The sequence below is a fragment of the Diospyros lotus genome, chromosome 6 (assembly GCF_014633365.1).
Source record: "Diospyros lotus cultivar Yz01 chromosome 6, ASM1463336v1, whole genome shotgun sequence".
In the NCBI taxonomy this organism is placed as follows: Eukaryota; Viridiplantae; Streptophyta; class Magnoliopsida; order Ericales; family Ebenaceae; genus Diospyros; species Diospyros lotus.
The window spans coordinates 39,877,335-39,897,086 of record NC_068343.1 but is presented as its reverse complement, the minus strand read 5'-3'; the positions used below and the strand labels follow the sequence as shown (position 1 = coordinate 39,897,086).

At 35.8% G+C, this 19,752-nt stretch overlaps 2 protein-coding genes across 2 annotated transcripts; both read left to right on the top strand.

The window, feature by feature from the left end:
• The first annotated feature begins 3,779 nt into the window (after positions 1-3,779).
• Positions 3,780-4,748, top strand: LOC127804521 (uncharacterized). The gene is made up of 2 exons (XM_052341393.1): positions 3,780-4,127; positions 4,323-4,748. Exons 1-2 carry the CDS (start codon positions 3,780-3,782, stop codon positions 4,746-4,748), a joined length of 774 nt encoding a protein of 257 aa, XP_052197353.1.
• Positions 4,749-7,370: 2,622 nt separating this feature from the next.
• LOC127804520 (uncharacterized) lies at positions 7,371-7,784 on the top strand. The gene has a single exon (XM_052341392.1). The coding sequence runs from the start codon at positions 7,371-7,373 to the stop codon at positions 7,782-7,784; it is 414 nt and encodes a 137-aa protein (XP_052197352.1).
• The last annotated feature ends 11,968 nt before the right edge of the window (positions 7,785-19,752 follow it).

The window sequence follows — 19,752 nt, the reverse complement described above, 5'->3', positions numbered from 1 at the left end:
TGGTGGTTGGTTGCTTGAAATTGAAGGATGGAACCTCTGCTGAAATGGTTGATTCTGGTATGGCTGCTGCTGGTGCACATGTTGATTGGAAGGGCTGCCATATCTGAGGTTCGGATGGTCTCTCCAACCTGGATTGTAGGTGGCTGAGTATGGATCATACTTGTGTTGTGGCTGCTGCTGGAAAGGTGGATTGTGCTGCTGGAATGGTCTACCAGGGAAGATGCCAGCAACAGATTCATTATTTTCTTGCAACTGTGGGCATTGGTCTGTTGTATGGGATGGTAAGAAGCAAATGCCACAAAGCTGCTGCTGGGGTTGCTTTCTCTCTAATGCCAACTGCCTGACCATGGAAGCTAATTCCTCAAGCTTGTTTTCCATCCTCTGCTGGTCCATAGTGGCAGCCACATTGACTTCATTGATGGCTTTTGTAGGAGTGTTAATTCTGGTGCCAAACTGCTGGGCATTTTGTGCCATCTTTGATATCAGCTCTTGTGCAGCTGGGGTCTTCTCTGCCAAGGCTCCTCCACTTGCAGCATCTACCAAGTACCTGTCCATGGGGATTAGACCTTCATAGAAATATTGAACTAGGAGTTGGTCACTTATCTGATTGTGAGGACAGCTGGAACACAACTTCTTGAATCTCTCCCAGTACTCATGTAGAGTCTCACCACTTATCTGCCTTATACCACAAATTTCCTTCCTTATTGATGCTGTTCTGGAGGCTGGAAAGAATTTTTCCAGGAAGATCCTTTTCAATCCATCCCAGCTGGTAATAGCAGCTGGTGGCAGGTAATACAACCAATCCTTGGCTGATCCATCAAGTGAGAATGGAAAGGCTCTTAGCTTGATTTGCTCTTCATCTACTCCTTGTGGCCGCATGGTTGAGCAAACAACATGAAATTCTTTTAGATGCTTGTACGGATCCTCTCCTGCAAGACCATGAAACTTGGGCAACAAATGGATCAGTCCAGATTTGAGTTCAAAGTTAGCATCCAACTGTGGGTATTGAATACATAGGGGCTGATAATGCACATCAGGTGCAGCCAGCTCTCTAATGGTTCTACCATCCAAATGACCATGATTTGCATTATTTCCATTACCATTATTTCCATTATTTCCATTACCATGATTTCCATTATTTCCATTACCATTATCTGCCATATTGATGAATTCTGGAATAGGTTCGGATGAAGTATTAGAAGCACTGTTAGGGTCACTCCTATCCCGAGACTTAAGCTCTCTAGCTTGCCTTCTAAGAGTGTTCTCTAATTCAAGATCCAAGTCAAGTAATGTTTTCTTAGATGACCTGGTCATGCACTAGAGATCAGCACAAAAACAGCACACAATATGGCCTATGCATACCAAGAACTCAAAAAGTCAAAAACACACAAACACAAAAACACAAAAACAGGTCAAACAAGAAGCCCTTAGATGATTTTTTTATGCAATTTTTCACAAAATTTCAACACTAAAACACTGAGGGACCTAAAAACACTAAAAACCACACAAAATTAACCACTGAGAAACACAAAATGGCCCAAAAAGTGGTCTAAACGTTGGAATTTGGCCAAAAAAGGGTCTCCCCACTGTAAAGAAGTGACTCTTTATCCCCACACCCCCATTTCTTTGGACACCAAAAATCAGCTCAATCGGAGCAAGTGAAAAGCTGTGAACAGTAACCGGGAAACTGATTTTTTTCCTCAAAACCTGCTCCTATTTTGCTTCAGAAACCATTCTATATGCAAGAAAACATCAAGGAAAGCATATGGACTTGAAAGAATATCAAGTAGGGATGAGAAAGAAAGAGGATAGCACCGGTATCTCGAGCTCAATCCTTAAATAATGCTATCTGTCATGGAGGTGGTCAAAACCGCTGCTGAATGGAAGGCTGCTGTGGGTGATCTCCTCTTGGTTGCAGCTGCTGGTGCCTATTTGCCAAAAGAAAAGGGAGATTAGTGTGGAAGGTAAAGACAACGTTGAATGGAGTGTTAAAAGAGAGAAAATCAAAGGAAAATGAGAGAAAGAAAACGGAATATCCTCTTGTGCAGGTGATCTGCTGTCAGAGGCTGAAAAAGTGGGATTCAGCTTTCTAAAAATGGTTATGCTCCTGATCTGCTGCAGGGTTGTCTACTTGCTGTGTGAGCTTGCTTTTCAGCACCTATCAGAGCACATGAAGACCAGAGAAGGACACAAGGTGTGATACTGAAAATCAGAGAAGAGAAGAGAAGGACTGCAGGTGTCTTTTTGCTTTTTCAGTTGCTGCAGGGTTGCTTTTCCAGTTGCAAGTCGTGCAGCCCTCTCCAACAGCCACTTCTTGGTTCAAAAATGATTCCAGAAACGAGAAAACATAAAAGGAAAATACACACAAACAAAAAGAAGATCGAAAAGGCAAATAAGGCCTTTCTATTGCTGCTTGCTATCAGTTTATCTCAAGAACAAAATAGCTTTTCACCAAGAACACCAAACTGATAACCTTATCAACAACTGATAACCTTTTCACCAAGAACACAAAACAGATAAAACACACAAACAAGAAAACAAAACAAACAGAAAATAGGGTCAGTCCTTTATGTTTTTAGAAGAAAAAAAAAAAAACTTGGCTCCCCGGCAACGGTGCCAAAATTCTGACCGGCTGTCGAACCACTCCAGAATTAGAGATCTATGTTTGTATCTCTTCTCTAGTTTGCAGCAAAGTGCACCCTAGGTCATCTCTCACAAGGAGCCTCACTTTCTTCTACGAACAAGAAGAACCAACATAACCAACAGTTTGTTTGGGGGGGGGGGGTTTGACAGAAAACTAATTATCAAAACAGAAAGACAATGATGGATGAAAATCAATAAAAGGAATGCAACCGGCTGTGTATTTGTCCCCTATGTGAAATCTTCCTCGTCCACTCTATAAATCTTAGCTTGTTAGGTGTTTTAATCTCTGGATATAAAACTTAAAGCATCCCCAACAACCGTCCAAGGATTAGAAGGATTGGAATAACACAATGAATAAAGAAACCTCTTATAAACAAAATGCAACCATCCACTCTCTATTCAACCTATCCGGACCTATGCAAGAACAACCGTTCAAGCACATAATGTTCATTTCCGAGATGTTATACCAACCGGCTATAACATTCTGTTCTCTTAAGCATTTAACAGAAAATGAAACCATGCAAATTCACACAAACCTGCCATGAACTCCATGCATTCACAAATCTGCTCAAACTAAACCAAATGGAAATGAAAAAGATTAAAACAAACAAACCATGTTTTTGTAGCTCATCCGGGACTCAGATTCCATATGGATTCAAGATACACAACCGGTTACAAATGCTTTAGCCTATCATTACAGCAAGGAAAAACAAAGTGGAACAAAAGATGAAGGAAACAGAAAAATGCTAACAATCAAAAACGGCCAGAATCCTCTCTCTTTTCACTTCCCTCCCCCCATGAAATAAGTGCTAAGAGGCCTTAAATACATGGCTAAGAAATGAAGAGCTAGGAAGGCTAGGGTTGGGCCTAGCCCAACAGAAAATAAGTGAGCCCAAAAACAGCAAAATTGAGCAGCCCAAGTCTGCTCCTTGAAAGTTATCCCAAGCTCCTTTAGTTGAGCCACTTCTCTAGTCCATCCAACATTCCCTAAAGCCTGGATCCATAGAAGTAAGATTAAAAATAGTGTAAGGATGATTTGAAGCATAATAAAATAAAAATAATGAAATATTAGCAAAAATTACTTCAAATGGCCTAATAAGACTGAGGTGAAATGCCAAAATATAGTATAAATATGCATGCTATCACGCCCCGAGATCCGACATGCATATGGTGGTGTGAGAGTTACAGATTACCCCACAGTGGTACAAAGGGCTTATGCTATTGAGCATGATCGTGGGGAGTGGAGAGCAACCCAGGCCTTGTTCAGAGGATCCAAAGCTTCCCAGGGATCTACCAGTGGCAAGAAGAGGAGAGGGGAAGTTGGTTCGAGTAGTGAGACTATGAAGCTTCCATCCTGTACTCGTTGTGGGAAGAAACACCGGGGGCCTTGTCTCTTCGGGCAATTGGTTTGCTATCTATGTGGCCAGGCAGGGCAAGTACGCAGGGATTGTCCACGTAGCTTGGAGGTCTCATCTACCCCCGAGGTGATTTGTTATAGATGTGGGCAGCAGGGGCACATGGCGAATACTTGTTCTAGAGCGATGCCAGGCCGAGGCTAGAGATCAGGAGGGCTGAGTCAGAGGGGTAGTCATAGGCCAGCAGCTTCCAGAGCTTCAGGAGCAGGCCCACGAGGATCTTCACCGGTTACTCAGCGTTCCATTGCTGTGGAGAGTCCTCAGGTACAGGGCCGAGTGTTTGCTCTCACAGCAGCTGAGGCGGAGAAGGGGACCAATACCATCCAAGGTATTCTTTCATTATATAATCATGATGTACGTGCTCTTTTTGACACAAGATCTTCGCACTCCTTTATTGCATTGCATGCTGCGAGTCATGTACCTCATCCACGGATTGTATTGCCTTTCCATTTGATTGTGTCCACTCCGGGAGGTAATCAGTTATGGGGTAGAGAGGTACTTTTTAACTGTGAAATTGAAGTCCATGATAGGAAATTACCAGGAGACTTGGTGATTTTGGATCTTAGAGACTTCGACCTTATATTGGGGATGGATTGGTTGTTGAATCATTATGCTAAGTTTGATTGCCATCAAAAGATCATTCATTTTGAGCCTCCCTTACAGCCTTCCCTTGTGTATAGAGGCGTCTAGCCCATGTTAGTGACTCCCATGATTTCAGTTATGAAGGTTGAGAAGTTGATACGTCAGGGTTGTGAAGCTTATTTGGCATTTGTGATGACTGAAGCCGGGAGCAGTACACCACTGACAGAGGTACCAGTTGTATGCGATTTTCTTGATGTATTTCTGGATGAACTTCCAGGTTTACCACCTCGTAGGGAAGTAGAGTTTTTAGTGGAATTGATGCCAGATACCCAACCTATTTCCAAGACTCTGTATCGGATGACGCCTAATGAACTGAAAGAATTGAAGGTCCAATTGCAGGAGTTAATGGAGAAGGGATTTATCCGCCCTAGTACTTCACCATGGGGTGCCCCAGTTTTATTTGTGAGGAAGAAAGACGGATCTTTAAGACTGTGTATAGATTATCTCCAGTTGAATCAGGTAACAGTGAAAAATAAATATCCCCTCCCCAGAGTTGATGATTTGCTTGACCAGTTACGTGGAGTAAGGGTTTTCTCCAAGATTGATTTGAGATCAGGGTATCACCAGGTGAGAGTCAGGGATGAGGACATACAGAAGACAACATTTCGGACCCGCTATGGTCATTATGAATTTGTTGTGATCCCATTCGGTTTGACGAACGCCCCCACAGTGTTTATGGACTTGATGAATCGGGTATTTCAAGAGTACCTAGATCAGTTTGTGATTGTTTTTATAGATGACATCTTGGTGTATTCTCCCAGTCCTGAGGATCATGCTGTACATCTCTCTATGGTGTTGCAGAAGCTTAGAGAGGAGCAGTTGTTTGCAAAGTTTAGCAAATGTGAATTTTGGCTCCATCAGATAGGATTCTTGGGTCATATCGTTTCAGGAGATGGTATAGCAGTGGATCCTGAGAAGATTAGAGCTGTTGTGGATTGGCCCAGGCCTACTACAGTGATTGAAATTCGGAGTTTCTTGGGATTGGCCAGCTATTATAGGAGGTTCATCGAGGGTTTTGCTAGATTATCTTCTCCTATGACGAAGTTAACTCGTAAGGATGCCCGATTTGATTGGACTGACGATTGCGAGACTGCATTTCAAGAGTTGAAGAGGAAGTTAACTACCACTCCTGTGTTGGCTATTCCTAAAAGTGGGGAAAAGTTTATTATCTTTACTGATGCATCATATATGGGCCTAGGGTGTGTATTGATGCAAGAAGGTCGTGTGATCGCTTACGCTTCTAGACAACTGAAGAAACATGAGGTAAATTACCCCACTCATGATTTAGAATTAGCGGCTATTGTTTTTGCTTTGAAGATATGGAGACATTATCTATATGGTGAGAAGATAGAAATTTATACAGATCATAAGAGTCTCAAGTATCTGTTCTCCCAAAAAGAGTTAAATATGAGACAGCGTCGGTGGATTGAATTTTTTAAGGATTTCGATTGTGAGATCTTATTTCATCCTAGGAAGGCAAATGTGGTGGAAAATGCTTTGAGCCGAAGAGGAGCTTTTATAGCCATGATGATGATACAGGAGTGGCAGTTGTTAGAACAACTGGATGACCTAACCATTATGGCCGATGAAGAGACCCCAGGTTTGTATTGTGCTTATTTAGGAATCCAATTAGATTTGATACAGCGGATCAGAGCCCAGCAGCCCTATGATGAAGAGTTAGGCAAAGTGTTGAAGCGGATAGGGGACTATGTTCCCATGGGATACAGTCAGCGGGGAGATGGATTGTTGCTATTCCAGAGCCGTATTTGTGTACCAGATGATCGGGGGATGAAGAAGGAGATTTTATTTGAGGAGCACAGTACACGCTATACTATTCATCCAGGCACGACGAAGATGTATCAGAACTTACGACGATTATTTTGGTGGCCTGGTATGAAGAAGAATGTAGCAGAGTTTGTTTCTAGATGTTTGGTTTGTCAGCAGGTGAAGGCAGAGCATCAGCGATCTGCTGGATTGATTCAGTCCCTACCCATTCCTATTTGGAAGTGGGATGATATTTCGATGGATTTTGTTACCGGATTGCCAAGGACTTCACGGGGACATGATACTATTTGGGTGATTGTTGATAGACTCACTAAGTCTGCCCATTTCCTACCCATCAAGAAGACGTTTCCTTTGAACCGTTTGGCTCAGCTTTATATTGGGGAGATTATTAGGCTGCACGGAGTGCCTTCCAGTATAGTGTCTGACCGTGATTCCAGATTTACTTCTCACTTTTGGGATGCTTTGCAGGCGGCTTTGGGTACTAGATTGAAATTTAGTACAGCATTCCATCCTCAGACAGACGGTCAGACAGAGCGCACGATCCAGACTATGGAGGATATGTTGAGGGCATGTGTGCTTGATTATCATGGTAACTGGGATGACCACCTGCCATTGATTGAGTTTGCATATAATAATAGTCATCGTTCCAGTATTGGTATGGCACCTTACAAGGCACTCTATGGGCGACCTTGTCGGTCTCCATTATGTTGGGAGGAAATAGGGGATAAGGCTATTCTCGGACCAGAGATAGTGGAGCAAATGACCGAGAAGATTCGGACTATTAGGGCCAGAATGAAAGCTGCTTAAGACAGGCAAAAGAGTTATGCAGATTATCGGAGGCGAGCTTTGGAATTTTCTATTGGCGACCACGTATTTTTGAAGGTTATGCCAGTACAAGGAATTAGGAGGTTTGGAGTTTCAGGGAAGCTTGGTCCACGTTACGTGGGTCCATTTGAGATTTTAGAGCGTGTTGGGGCATTAGCGTACCGACTAGCTTTGCCTCCCCAGTTAGCCAGTGTGCATAATGTATTCCATGTCTCCATGTTACGCAAACATGTTCCCGACCCTCAGCATGTGATTGACTTCCAACCTCTTGAATTAAGAGAAGATTTAGCATATGAAGAATTTCCAAGTTGCATCCTCGATTGTAAGGAGAAAGTGTTAAGGAATCGAGTCATTCCCTATGTGAAGGTGTTATGGCAACAACATGACTTTGAAGAAGCAACTTGGGAGCTAGAGAATGAAATGCGACGCCTTTATCTCCATTTATTTGAGCAAACAGGGACGGAACCCATATGACAGAGTATGATGGAAACAGGGAAAGCAGTGTTGTCCAAAACTGGTAAGTGAACGTATATGTTTAACAAGATAATATATTTGTATATCTTTTAGCTTTTCAAATTTACCAAACCCGAATTTGGAGGACCAAATTCCCTAAGGGGGGAGGATTTGTAACGACCCGAAGATGGGGTGTTGATATCAATGAATAACACGATATAATCTTATGATGTGTGGGTAGAATTATTCGTTGAATTGGGTTTTGGTACAGTGTGAGTGTGTATGTATGTGTTTTGGAAAATTTAGGATGAGTGGTTAAGAGTTGGGATGGTTTATGAAGAGGTATCCGAATGTGTGGGGCTTCAGGAGGGTAGATATTCAAATGGTGGAAGTATCATTCGAATGAGAGCAACCCCATTCGAATGGGGTGTGAGTCATTTGAATGGGAAGTGATCCATTCGAATGGTCTATTTTGCTGGGTGGTATTTGTTCATTGTAACCCAATTTCTACTATGTTCTAGTCCTAATATTCCAAAACTTAAAACATGAAAGTTGTAGATCTTTCTCTTTTCGTTCTATATAATCTTGAATCACCTCAATCGGAGTTCGGATGAGATAGTTATGCTCAAAATTCGAAAGGGTATCAAAGCTGTCCAGAATCCAGTTGAGCCTTTATATTCGAATGAGTTGCCTTTACATTCGAATGAGCCCAGCGAAAATTGCAAAATTCATCCGAATGAAATCACTGTTGCATTCGAATGAGCCTCCAATTCCTTCAGTAATTCAAGTTACTATTTAAAATTCGTCCGAATGTTCCCCTGCCTCATTCGAATGTCACTCACATAACTTGAAATCTTTCTCTAACTCATTCGAATACACGCCAGATCATCCGAATGACTTTCAAATAGCTTCATATATATGTAAATATCATCGGAATGCCTTAAATTATATTCGAATGCCTCCCTCAACGATTCATACATATATATATATATATATATCGCCCGATACCTCATTAATTCTGGAAACACACAGAAAATTCTAGAACTAAAATATCAAAAAAATATAATAAATATATAGAGAATTTGGGAAATAATTAAATGGATAGATATGACTTATAAAGATAATATAAAAAGAGAAATTGTGAGAAAAATCTCACTAGAACAAAACACTCTTTTCCTCTTTCTCGTAAGTTCTCTGTTCTTCTCCAAACCCTCATTTTTCTTTTCACAGCAAGTCAGATCTTGCCATCCAAAGAGTTCTTAGTCGTTGATCGATGAAGTAAAAGGCAAGTTCTCTCTTCCTTTCTCTTTTCTCTTGGATTTTATTGTGGTATGGGCTGGTTACGTGTCTTAGGAGCTTGACTGGGGTTAGGGTTTTAAGTTGGGGGAAAGTTTCCAACAGCCATGTGGGGCTTGTTTCTCCCCACTAATCCTAAGGAATGGAGTTTTAAGTGGAAATCTGCATGGTAGACTTGCTTCTTCTCCATGCCCTACTTTATATATCTCACTGTGAACTTGAGCTTAAACAAGAAATCCGTGACTCAGTGTTATTGACTAGCCATGTTGAACATGTTATGAACAGAGAATAACTTTAGATTGCTTATATATGTACTGTCATGGCATGTTCTGAAAGAATGGTAATTGTGCATCATGAGCATATCTTGGCTTGACTTCCTGCATAACATCTCATGAGTGTGCACGAGCATCAGTTTTTATTTCTAGCACGTGCAATTTGTATGTGGCCACTTTATGTGTTGCATGTGCATTGGAAAAGGCATGGACAAAGATGATTATGCGCGCTGCGATTGTGTACCGCCGGGATATATCCCCCAAAACTAGTAGGCATTAGCCTGACTGGGGTTACGCTCCTGCGGTGATGACTGAGGGGCGTGCCTAGTGGTGACGACCATGGGTTAGATTATATATGTATTTATATATATGTACGTATGGCTATAGCCAAGTGTATCAGATATGACCTATGGTCACCGGACTCAGCTACAGACTGGTACGTATTATGTTGCATTTTATTTGCTATGTGAGGCCATTGGCCATTTATATGTTGACAGACTTATATGCGTGTTATGCATGATATTATCATTATGGGTGTGTGTGTAACTCTTGAGTTATCACCTGTCATTTCCGTCAATATGTATGTTCACCACACCTGTATCCTATTATTATCTGCCATGCTCTTCCTTCTTATTTCTTATGCTTGTTGAGCTTTGTAGCTCACGTTGTACTCTCCTCCATTCCAGGTAAAGGTAAAGAGGTAGCAGGTTGGGAGTCAAGCAAGAAGGATGGGTAGACATGTGCGCGTGCGGGTCCCCTCTTGATTTAAAGGGTCTTGGGAAGTTGTGTTGGTAGATGTGTAGACTTTATTTTGTGTGTAATGTAACTTAAAGAAAAGTCATGCTGTAATCCTTGGAAGTATTTATCTTGGGTTTGAGTTTGATGGATGACAGGTGTATGCATGCTTGTGGCTAAGTGTTGTTTTGTCTATGTTCTCTAGCACCCATTCTTCCAGGTTGCCTTGAAATGGGTTAACTTGGGGGAGGGGGTGTTACAGCAAGTGTAACTGAAATCTTCACAAGATTAGGGGTTTAATGTGATTTTCGGTACAATTATGAGTAATAGAATCGATTGCAGGGAGTGCTCCAAAACAAAGATATCTAAAAAAAAATTATATGATATGAGACAAAATTTCTATACGATTATTATGACATCGAAAAAAATCTGATCAGAACCAGTTTTTTAGGCAGCTAAAATTCTGACCGAAAAATCAAATCGTCGTCATTCGTTTACCAAAAGCCAATAGAACAAGGAATACACTTTAATTTAGTTAGTAGAACAAATCGAACAATGGGACGTAAAGGTAATTTCCTCATTTTCCCCGTGATTGGACGAAATTTTTTTTCTTTCTTTCTTTAATTTTCAATGGTGGAATGAAGATAATTTCATTTGTTTTTAAGTGTAATTTTATTTGCAAGTGTAACTGAAATCTTCACAAGATTAGGGGTTTAACGTGATTTTCGGTACAATTATAAGTAACAGAATTGATTGCAGGGAGTGCTCCAAAACAAAGATATCTAAAAAAAATTATATGATATGAACCAAAATTTCTATACGATTATTATGACATAAAAAAAAATCTGATCAGAACCAATTTTTGGCAGCTAAAATTTCAGCCGAAAAGTCAAATCGTCGTAATTCATTTACCAAAAGCCACTAGAAAAAGGAATACACTTTAATTTAGTTAGTAGAACAACCTTTTGTTTGTTTCAAGTGGAAACAAAAGTATTAGCGATCAAATCGAACAATGAGATGTAAAGGTAATTTCTTCATTTTCCCCGTGATTGGATGAAAAAAAATTTCTTTCTTTTTTTAATTTTCAATGGTGGAATGAAGATTATTTCATATGTTTTTAAGTGTAATTTTACTTGGATGTGTAATTGAAATCTCCACAAGATTAGGGGTTTAACGTGATTTTTGGCACAATTATGAGTAACCGAATCGATTGCAGGGAGTGCTCCGAAACAAAGATATCTAAAAAAAATTATATGATATGAACCAAAATTTCTATACGATTATTATGACATCGAAAAAAAATCTGATCACAAAAAGTTCTTTGGGCAACGAAAATTCCTGCCGAAAAGTCAAATCATCGTAATTCATTTACAAAAAGTTAATTGAACTTGGAATACACTTTAATTTAGTTAGTAAAACAACCTTTTGATTTTTTCAGGTTGAAACAAAAGTATTACCGATCAAATCGAACAATGGAACATAAGGGTAATTTCTTCATTTTCCCCGTGATAGGTCGAAAAAAAATTTTCTTTTTTTTTTTAATTTTCAATGGTGGATTGAAGATAATTTCATATGTTTTTATGTGTAATTTTATTTGGAAGTGTAATTGAAATCTTCACAAGATTAGGGGTTTAACGTGATTTTCGGTACAATTATGAGTAACAGAATCGATTACAGGGAGTGCTCCAAAACAAAGATATCAAAAAAAAATTATATGATATGAACCAGAATTTCTATACGATTTTTATAACATCTAAAAAAATCTGATTGGAAACAGTTTTTTGGACAGCTAAGATTCCGCCCGAAAAGTCAAATCGTCGTAATTCATTTACAAAAAGTAAATAGAATATGGAATACACTTTAATTTAGTTAGTAGAAAAGCCTTTTGATTTTTTTTCATGTTGAAACAAAATATTAGCTATCAAATGGAACAATGGGACGTAAGGGTAATTTCTTCATTTTTCCCGTGATTGGTCGAACTAAAAAATTTCTTTTTCTTTTTTACTTTTAAGTGGTGGAATGAAGATAATTTCATATATTTTTAAGTGTAATTTTATTTGCAAGTGTAACTGAATTCTTCAAAAGATTACGGGTTTAACGTTATTTTCGGTACAATTATGAGTAACAAAATCGATTGTAGGGAGTGCTCCGGAAGAAAGATATCTAAAAAAAATTATATGATACGAACCAGAATTTCTATACGATTATTATGACATCGAAAAAAATCTGATCAAAAATAGTTTTTTGGCAGGTAAAATTTCGGCCGAAACGTTAAATCATCATAATTTATTTACAAAAAGTCAACAGAACATGGAATACAGTTTAATTTAGTTAGTAGAACAACCTTTTGGTTCTTTCTTGTTGAAACAGAAGTATTTGCAATCAATTCGAACAATGGGATGTAAGTGTAATTTCGTCATTTTTCCCGTGATTGGCCGAAAAAAATTTTCCTTTTTTTTTTTTAATTTTCAATGGTGGAATGAAGATAATTTTGTATGTTTTTAGGTGTAATTTTGTTAGGAATTGTAATTGAAATCATCAGAAGATTAGGGGTTTAACGTGCTTTTTGGTACAATTATGAGTAACCGAATCGATTGCAGGGAGTGTTTCGAAACAAAGATATCTAAAAACAATTATATGATGTGAAAAATAATGTCTATACGATTATTATGACATTTAAAAAAATCTGATTGGAAAAAGTTTTTTGGGCAGCCAAAATTCCAGCTGAAAAGTCAAATCATCGTAATTCATTTACAAAAAGTCAATAGAACATGGAATACACTTTAATTTAGTTAGTAGAACAACCTTTTGGTTGTTTCATGTTGAAACAAAAGTATTAGCGATCAAATCGAACAATGGGACGTATGGGTAATTTCTTCATTTTCCCCGTGATTGGTCGAAAAAAAAATTTCTTTTTTTTTTTAATTTTCAATGGTGGAATGAAGATAATTTCATATGCTTTTAATTGTAATTTTATTTGGAAGTGTAATTGAAATCTTCACAAGATTAGGGGTTTAACGTGATTTTCGGTATAATTAATAGTAACCGAATCGATTGCAGGGAGTGCTCCGAAACAAAGATATCTAACAAAAATTATATCATATGAACCAGAATTTCTATACGATTACTATGACTACGAAAAAAATCAGATCGGAAACAGTTTTTTGGACAGCTAAAATTCTGGCCGAAAAGTCAAATCGTCGAAATTCATTTACAAAAAGGCAATAGAACATAGAATACACTTTAATTTAGTTAGTAGAACAATCTGTTGATTGTTTCATGTTGAAACAAAAGTATTAGCGATCAAATCGAATAATGGGATGTAAAGGTAATTTCTTCATTTTCCCCGTGATTGGTCGAAAAAAAAATATTTTTCATTTAATTTTCAATGGAGGAATGAAGATATTTTCATATGTTTTTAAGTGTAATTTTATTTCAACATTTAATTGAAATCTTCACAAGATTAGGGTTTTAACGTGATTTTCGGTATAATTATGAGAAACATAATCGATTGCAGGGAGTGCTCCAAAACAAAGATATCTAAAAAAAATTATATGATATGAACCTGAATTCCTATACGATTATTATGACATCGAAAAAAATCTAATTGGAAACAGTTTTTTGGGCAGCTAAAATTCCGGCCGAAAAGACAAATCGTCGTAATTCATTTACAAAAAGTCAATAGAACACGGAATACACTTTAATTTAGTTTTGTAGAACAACCTTTTGATTGTTTCATGTTGAAACAGAAGTATTTGCAATCAAATCGAATAATGGGACGTAAGTGTAATTTTAACAATTTTCCTGTGATTGGTTGAAAAAAATTATTCTTTTTTTTTAATGTTCTGTGGTGGAATGAAGAAAATTTCATATGGTTTTAAGCGTAATTTTATTTGGAAGTGTAGTTGAAATTTTCACAAGATTAGGAGTTTAACATGATTTTCGATACAATTATGAGTAACAGAATCGATTATAGCGAATGCTCCAAAACAAAGATATTTAAAAAAATTATATGATATGAACTAGAATTTCTATACGATTATTATGACATCGAAAAAAATCTGATCAGAAACAATTTTTTGGCAGGTAAAATTCCGGCCGAAAAGTCAAATCCGTGTAATTCATTTACAAAAAGTCAACAGAACATGGAATACACTTTAATTTAGTTATAGTACAACCTTTTGGTTCTTTCAGGTTGAAAGAGAAGTATTTGCAACCAAATCGAACAATGGGATGTAAGGGTAATTTTGTCATTTATCCCGTGATTGGTCAAAAATTTTTTTTCCTTTTTTTTAATTTTTAATGGTGGAATGAAGATAATTTCATATGTTTTAGGTGTAATTTTAATTGGATGTGTAATTGAAATCTTCACAAGATTAGGGGTTTAACGTGATTTTCGGTACAATTATGAGTAAGAGAATCGATTGTAGGGAGAGCTCCAAAACAAAGATATCTAAAAAAAATTATATGATATGAACCAGAATTTCTATACGATTATTATTATATCTAAAAAAATATGATCGGAAACAGTTTTTTGGACAGCTAAGATTCCGCCCGAAAAGTCAAATCATCGTAATTCATTTACAAAAAGTAAATTGAATATGGAATACACTTTAATTTAGTTAGTAGAACAACCTTTTGTTTGTTTCATGTTGAAACAGAAGTATTTGCAATCAAATCGAACAATGGGACGTAAGTGTAATTTCTTCATTTTTCCCGTGATTGGTTGAATTTTTTTTTTTTTTAATTTTCAATGGTGGAATGAAGATAATTTCATATGTTTTTAAGTGTAAATTTATTTGGAAATGTAATTGAAATCTTCACAAGATTAGGGGTTTAACATGATTTTCGGTACAATTATAAGTAAGAGAATCGATTGTAGGGAGTTCTCCAAAAGAAAGATATGTAAAAAAAATTATATGATATGAACCAGAATTTCTAAACGATTGTTATCACATCGAAAAAAATCTGATCGAAAATAGTTTTTTGGGCAGCTAAAATTCTGGTCGAAAAGTCAAATCGTCGTAATTCAATTACGAAAAGCCAATAGAACATGGAATACACTTTAATTTAATTAGTAGAACAACCTTTTGATGTTTCATGTTGAAACAAAAGTATTAGCGATCAAATCGAACAATGGGACGTAAGGGTAATTTCTTCATTTTCCCTGTGATCTGTCGAAAACAAAATTTCTATTTATATTTTTTTAATTGTCAATGGTGAAATGAAGATAATTTCATATGTTTTTAAGTGTAATTTTATTTCGAAGTGTAATTGAAATCTTCTCAAGATTAAGGGTTTAACGTGATTTTCGGTACAATTATGAGTAATAGAATCGACTGCAGGGAGCGCTTCAAAACAAAGATATCTAAAAAAAAATATATGATATGAACTAGAATTTCTATACGATTATTATGACATCGAAAAAAATCTGATTGGAAAAAGTTTTTTGGGCAGCTAAAATTCTGGTCGAAAAGTCAAATTGTCGTAATTAATTTAAAAAAAAGTCAATAGAACATGGAACACACTTTAATTTAGTTAGTAGAACAACCTTTTGTTTGTTTCATGTTGAAAAAAAGTATTAGCGATCAAATCGAACAATGGGACGTAAGGTAGTTTCTTCAATTTTCCCGTGATTGGTCAAAAAAAAAATTTCTTTTCTTTTTTTAATTTTTAATGGTGGAATGAACATAATTTCATATGTTTTGAAGTGTAATTGTTTTTTGAAGTGTAATTGAAATCTTCACATGATTAGGGGTTTAACTTGATTTTCGGTACAATTATAAGTAAAGGAATCGACTCCAGGGAGTGCTCCGGAAGAAAGATATCTAAAAAAAATTATATGATGTGAACCAGAATTTCTATACGATTATTATGACATCGAAAAAAATCTGATCAGAAACAGTTTTTTGGCAGGTAAAATTCCGGCCGAAAAGTCAAATCGTCGTAATTCATTTACAAAAAGTCAAGAGAACATGGAATACAATTTAATTTAGTTAGTAGAACAACCTTTTGGTTCTTTCATGTTGAAACAAAAGTATTTGCAATCAATTCGAATAATGGGACGTTAGTGTAATTTTGTCATTTTTCCCGTGATTGGTGCACAAAAAAAGTTCCTTTTTTTTTTTTTTTTTTTCAAAGGTGGAAAGAAGATAATTTCGTATGTTTTTAGGAGTTATTTTATTTGGAAGTGTAATTGAAATCTTTACAAGATTAGGGGTTTAACGTGATTTTTGGTACAATTATGAGTAATAGAATCGATTGCAGTGAGAGCTTCGGAACAAAGATATCTAAAAAAAATTATATGATATGAACCAGAATTTCTATACGATTATTATGACATCGAAAAAAATTTGATCGGAAACAATTTTTTCGACAGCTAAAGTTCCGGCCGAAAACTCAAATCGTGGTAATTCATTTACAAAAAGTAAAATAGAACATGGAATACACTTTAATTTAGTTAGTAGAACAACCTTTTGGTTGTTTCATGTTGAAACAGAAATATTTGCAATCAAATCGAACAATGGCACGTAAGTGTAATTTCTTCATTTTTCCCGTGATTGGTCAAAAAATAATTTTCTTTTTTTTTCAAATTCCAATGGTTGAATGAAGATAATTTCATATGTTTTTAAATGTAATTTTATTTGGAAGTGTAATTGAAATCTTCAATAGATTCGAGGTTTAAAGTGATTTTTGTTACCATTATGAGTAACAGAATCGATTGTAGGTAGTGCTCCAAAACAAAAATATGTAAAAAAAAATCTATGATATGAACTAGAATTTATATACGATTATTATGACATCGAAAAAAATCTGATCGGAAATAGTTTTTTGGGCAGCTAAAATTCCGACCGAAAAGTCAAATCATCGTAATTCATTTACAAAAAGTCAATAAAACATGGAGTATACTTTAATTTAGTTACTAGAATAATCTTTCGGTTGTTCCATGTTGAAACAAAAGTATTAGCAATCAAATCGAACAATGTGACGTAAGTGTAATTTCTTCATTTTCCCGGTGATTGGTCGAAAAAATAAAACTTCTTGTATTTTTTTTTTTAATTTTCAATGGTGGAATGAAGATAATTTCATATGTTTTTAAGTGTAATTTTATTTGGATGTGTAATTGAAATCTTCACAAGATTAGGGGCTTAAGGTATTTTCGGTACAATTATGAGTAACAGAATTGATTGCAGGGAGAGCTCCAAAACAAAGATATCTAAAAAACATTATATGATATGAACAAGAATTTCTATACGATTATTATAACATCTAAAAAAATCTAATCGGAAACAGTTTTTTAGGCAGCTAACATTCCGCCCGAAAAGTCAAATCGTCGTAATTCATTTACAAAAAGTAAATAGAATATGGAATACACTTTAAATTAGTTAGTAGAACAACCTTTTGATTGTTTCATGTTAAAACAGAAGTATATGAAATCAAATCGAACAATGGGACGTAAGTGTAATTTCTTCATTTTTTTCGTGATTGGTTGAAAAAAAAATTCCTTTTTTTTTTAATTTTCAATGGTGGAATGAAGATAATTTCATATGTTTTTAAGTGTAAATTTATTTGAAACTGTAATTCGAATCTTCTCAAGATTAAGGGTTTAACATGATTTTCGGTACAATTATGAGTAACAGAATCGATTGCAGGGAGCGCTCCAAAACAAAGATATCTAAAAAAAATTATGTGATATGAACTAGAATTTCTATACAATTATTATGACATTGAATAAAATCTGATTGGAAACAGTTTTTTGTGCAGCTAACATTTTGGCCGAAAAGTCAAATTGTCGTAATTCACTTAAAAAAAAGTCAATAGAACATGTAATACACTTTAATTTAGTTAGTAGAACAACGTTTTGTTTGTTTCATGTATAAAAAAAGTATTAGCGATCAAATCGAACAATGGGACGTAAGGGTAGTTTCTTCAATTTTCCCGTGATTGATCGGAAAATAAAAAATTCTTTTCTTTTTTTAATTTTCAATTCTGGAATGAACGTAATTTCATATGTTTTTAAGTGTAATTTTATTTGGAAGTGTAATTGAAATCTTCACATGATTAGGGGTTTAACTTGATTTTCGGTACAATTATAAGTAAACGAATTGACTGCAGGGAGTGCTCTGGAAGAAATATATCAAAAAAAAATTATATGATATGAACCAGAATTTCTTTACCATTATTATGACATCGAAAAAACTCTGATCAGAAATAGTTTTTTTGCAGGTAAAATTTCGGCCAAAAGTCAAATTGTCGTAATTCATTTACAAAAAGTCAAGAGAACATGGAATACAGTTTAATTTAGTTAGTAGAACAACCTTTTGGTTCTTTCATGTTGAAACAAAAGTATTTGTAATAAATTCGAATAATGGGACGTAAGTGTATTTTTGTCATTTTTCCCGTGATTGGTCGAAAAAAAATTTTCTTTTTTTTTAATTTTCAATAGTGGAATGAAGATAATTTCGTATGTTTTTAGGTGTAATTTTATTTGGATGTGTAATTGAAATTTTTACAAGATTAGGGGTTTAACGTGATTTTCAGTACAATTGTGAGTAATAGAATCGATTGCAGGGAGAGCTCCGGAACAAAGATATCTAAAAAGAATTATATGATATGAACCAGCCAGAATTTCTATACGATTATTATGACATAAAAAAAAATCTAATCGAAAACAGTTTTTTGGACAGCTAAAATTTTGGCTAAAAAGTCAAAATCGTCGTAATTTATTTACAAAACATAAAATAGAACATGGAATACACTTTAATTTAGTTAGTAGAACAACCTTTTGGTTGTTTCATGTTGAAACAAAAATATTTTAAATCAAATCGAACAATAGCACGTAAGTGTAATTTCTTCATTTTTCCCTTGATTGGTCAAAAAATAATTTTCTTTTTTTTTTAAATTCCAATGGTTGAATGAAGATAATTTCATATGTTTTTAAATGTAATTTTATTTGGAAGTGTAATTGAAATCTTCAATAGATTCGAGGTTTAACGTGATTTTCGTTACCATTATGAGTAACAGAATGATTGCAGGTAGTGCTCCAAAACAAAAATATGTAAAAAAAAATCTATGATATGAACCAGAATTTATATACGATTATTATGACATCGAAAAAAATCTGATCGGAAATAGTTTTTTGGGCAGCTAAAATTCCGATCGAAAAGTCAAATCATCGTAATTCATTTACAAAAAGTCAATAAAACATGGAGTACACTTTAATTTAGTTAATAGAATAATCTTTTGGTTGTTCCATGTTGAAACAAAAGTATTAGCAATCAAATCGAACAATGTGACGTAAGTGTAATTTCTTAATTTTCCCCGTGATTGGTCGAAAAGTAAAACTTCTTGTATTTTTTTTTTTAATTTTCAACGGTGGAATGTGAAGGATCATGAACGAGGATCAAAAGCATGCAACGGAAGCGTTTTAAAAATAAAACGATCCTCGTATTGGTTAGAGTCTAGGAGACTTACTTTTTTGGCGGATTACCGGACGGAATGGAGCGATGGGTGCTTCTTCGTGTGGAGGAGACGACGGCTGCCCTGCTAGCCTTCGGCTCCGTCGCATCAGAACACAAACGCCCCCTTTCGATCTTCCGGAGTATGACTCGAACTCGTGGCCTCTCTTCGGTGAAGAAGAATGAAAAACGACTTGGATTAAAAAACAACTAAAGAGAGATATATAT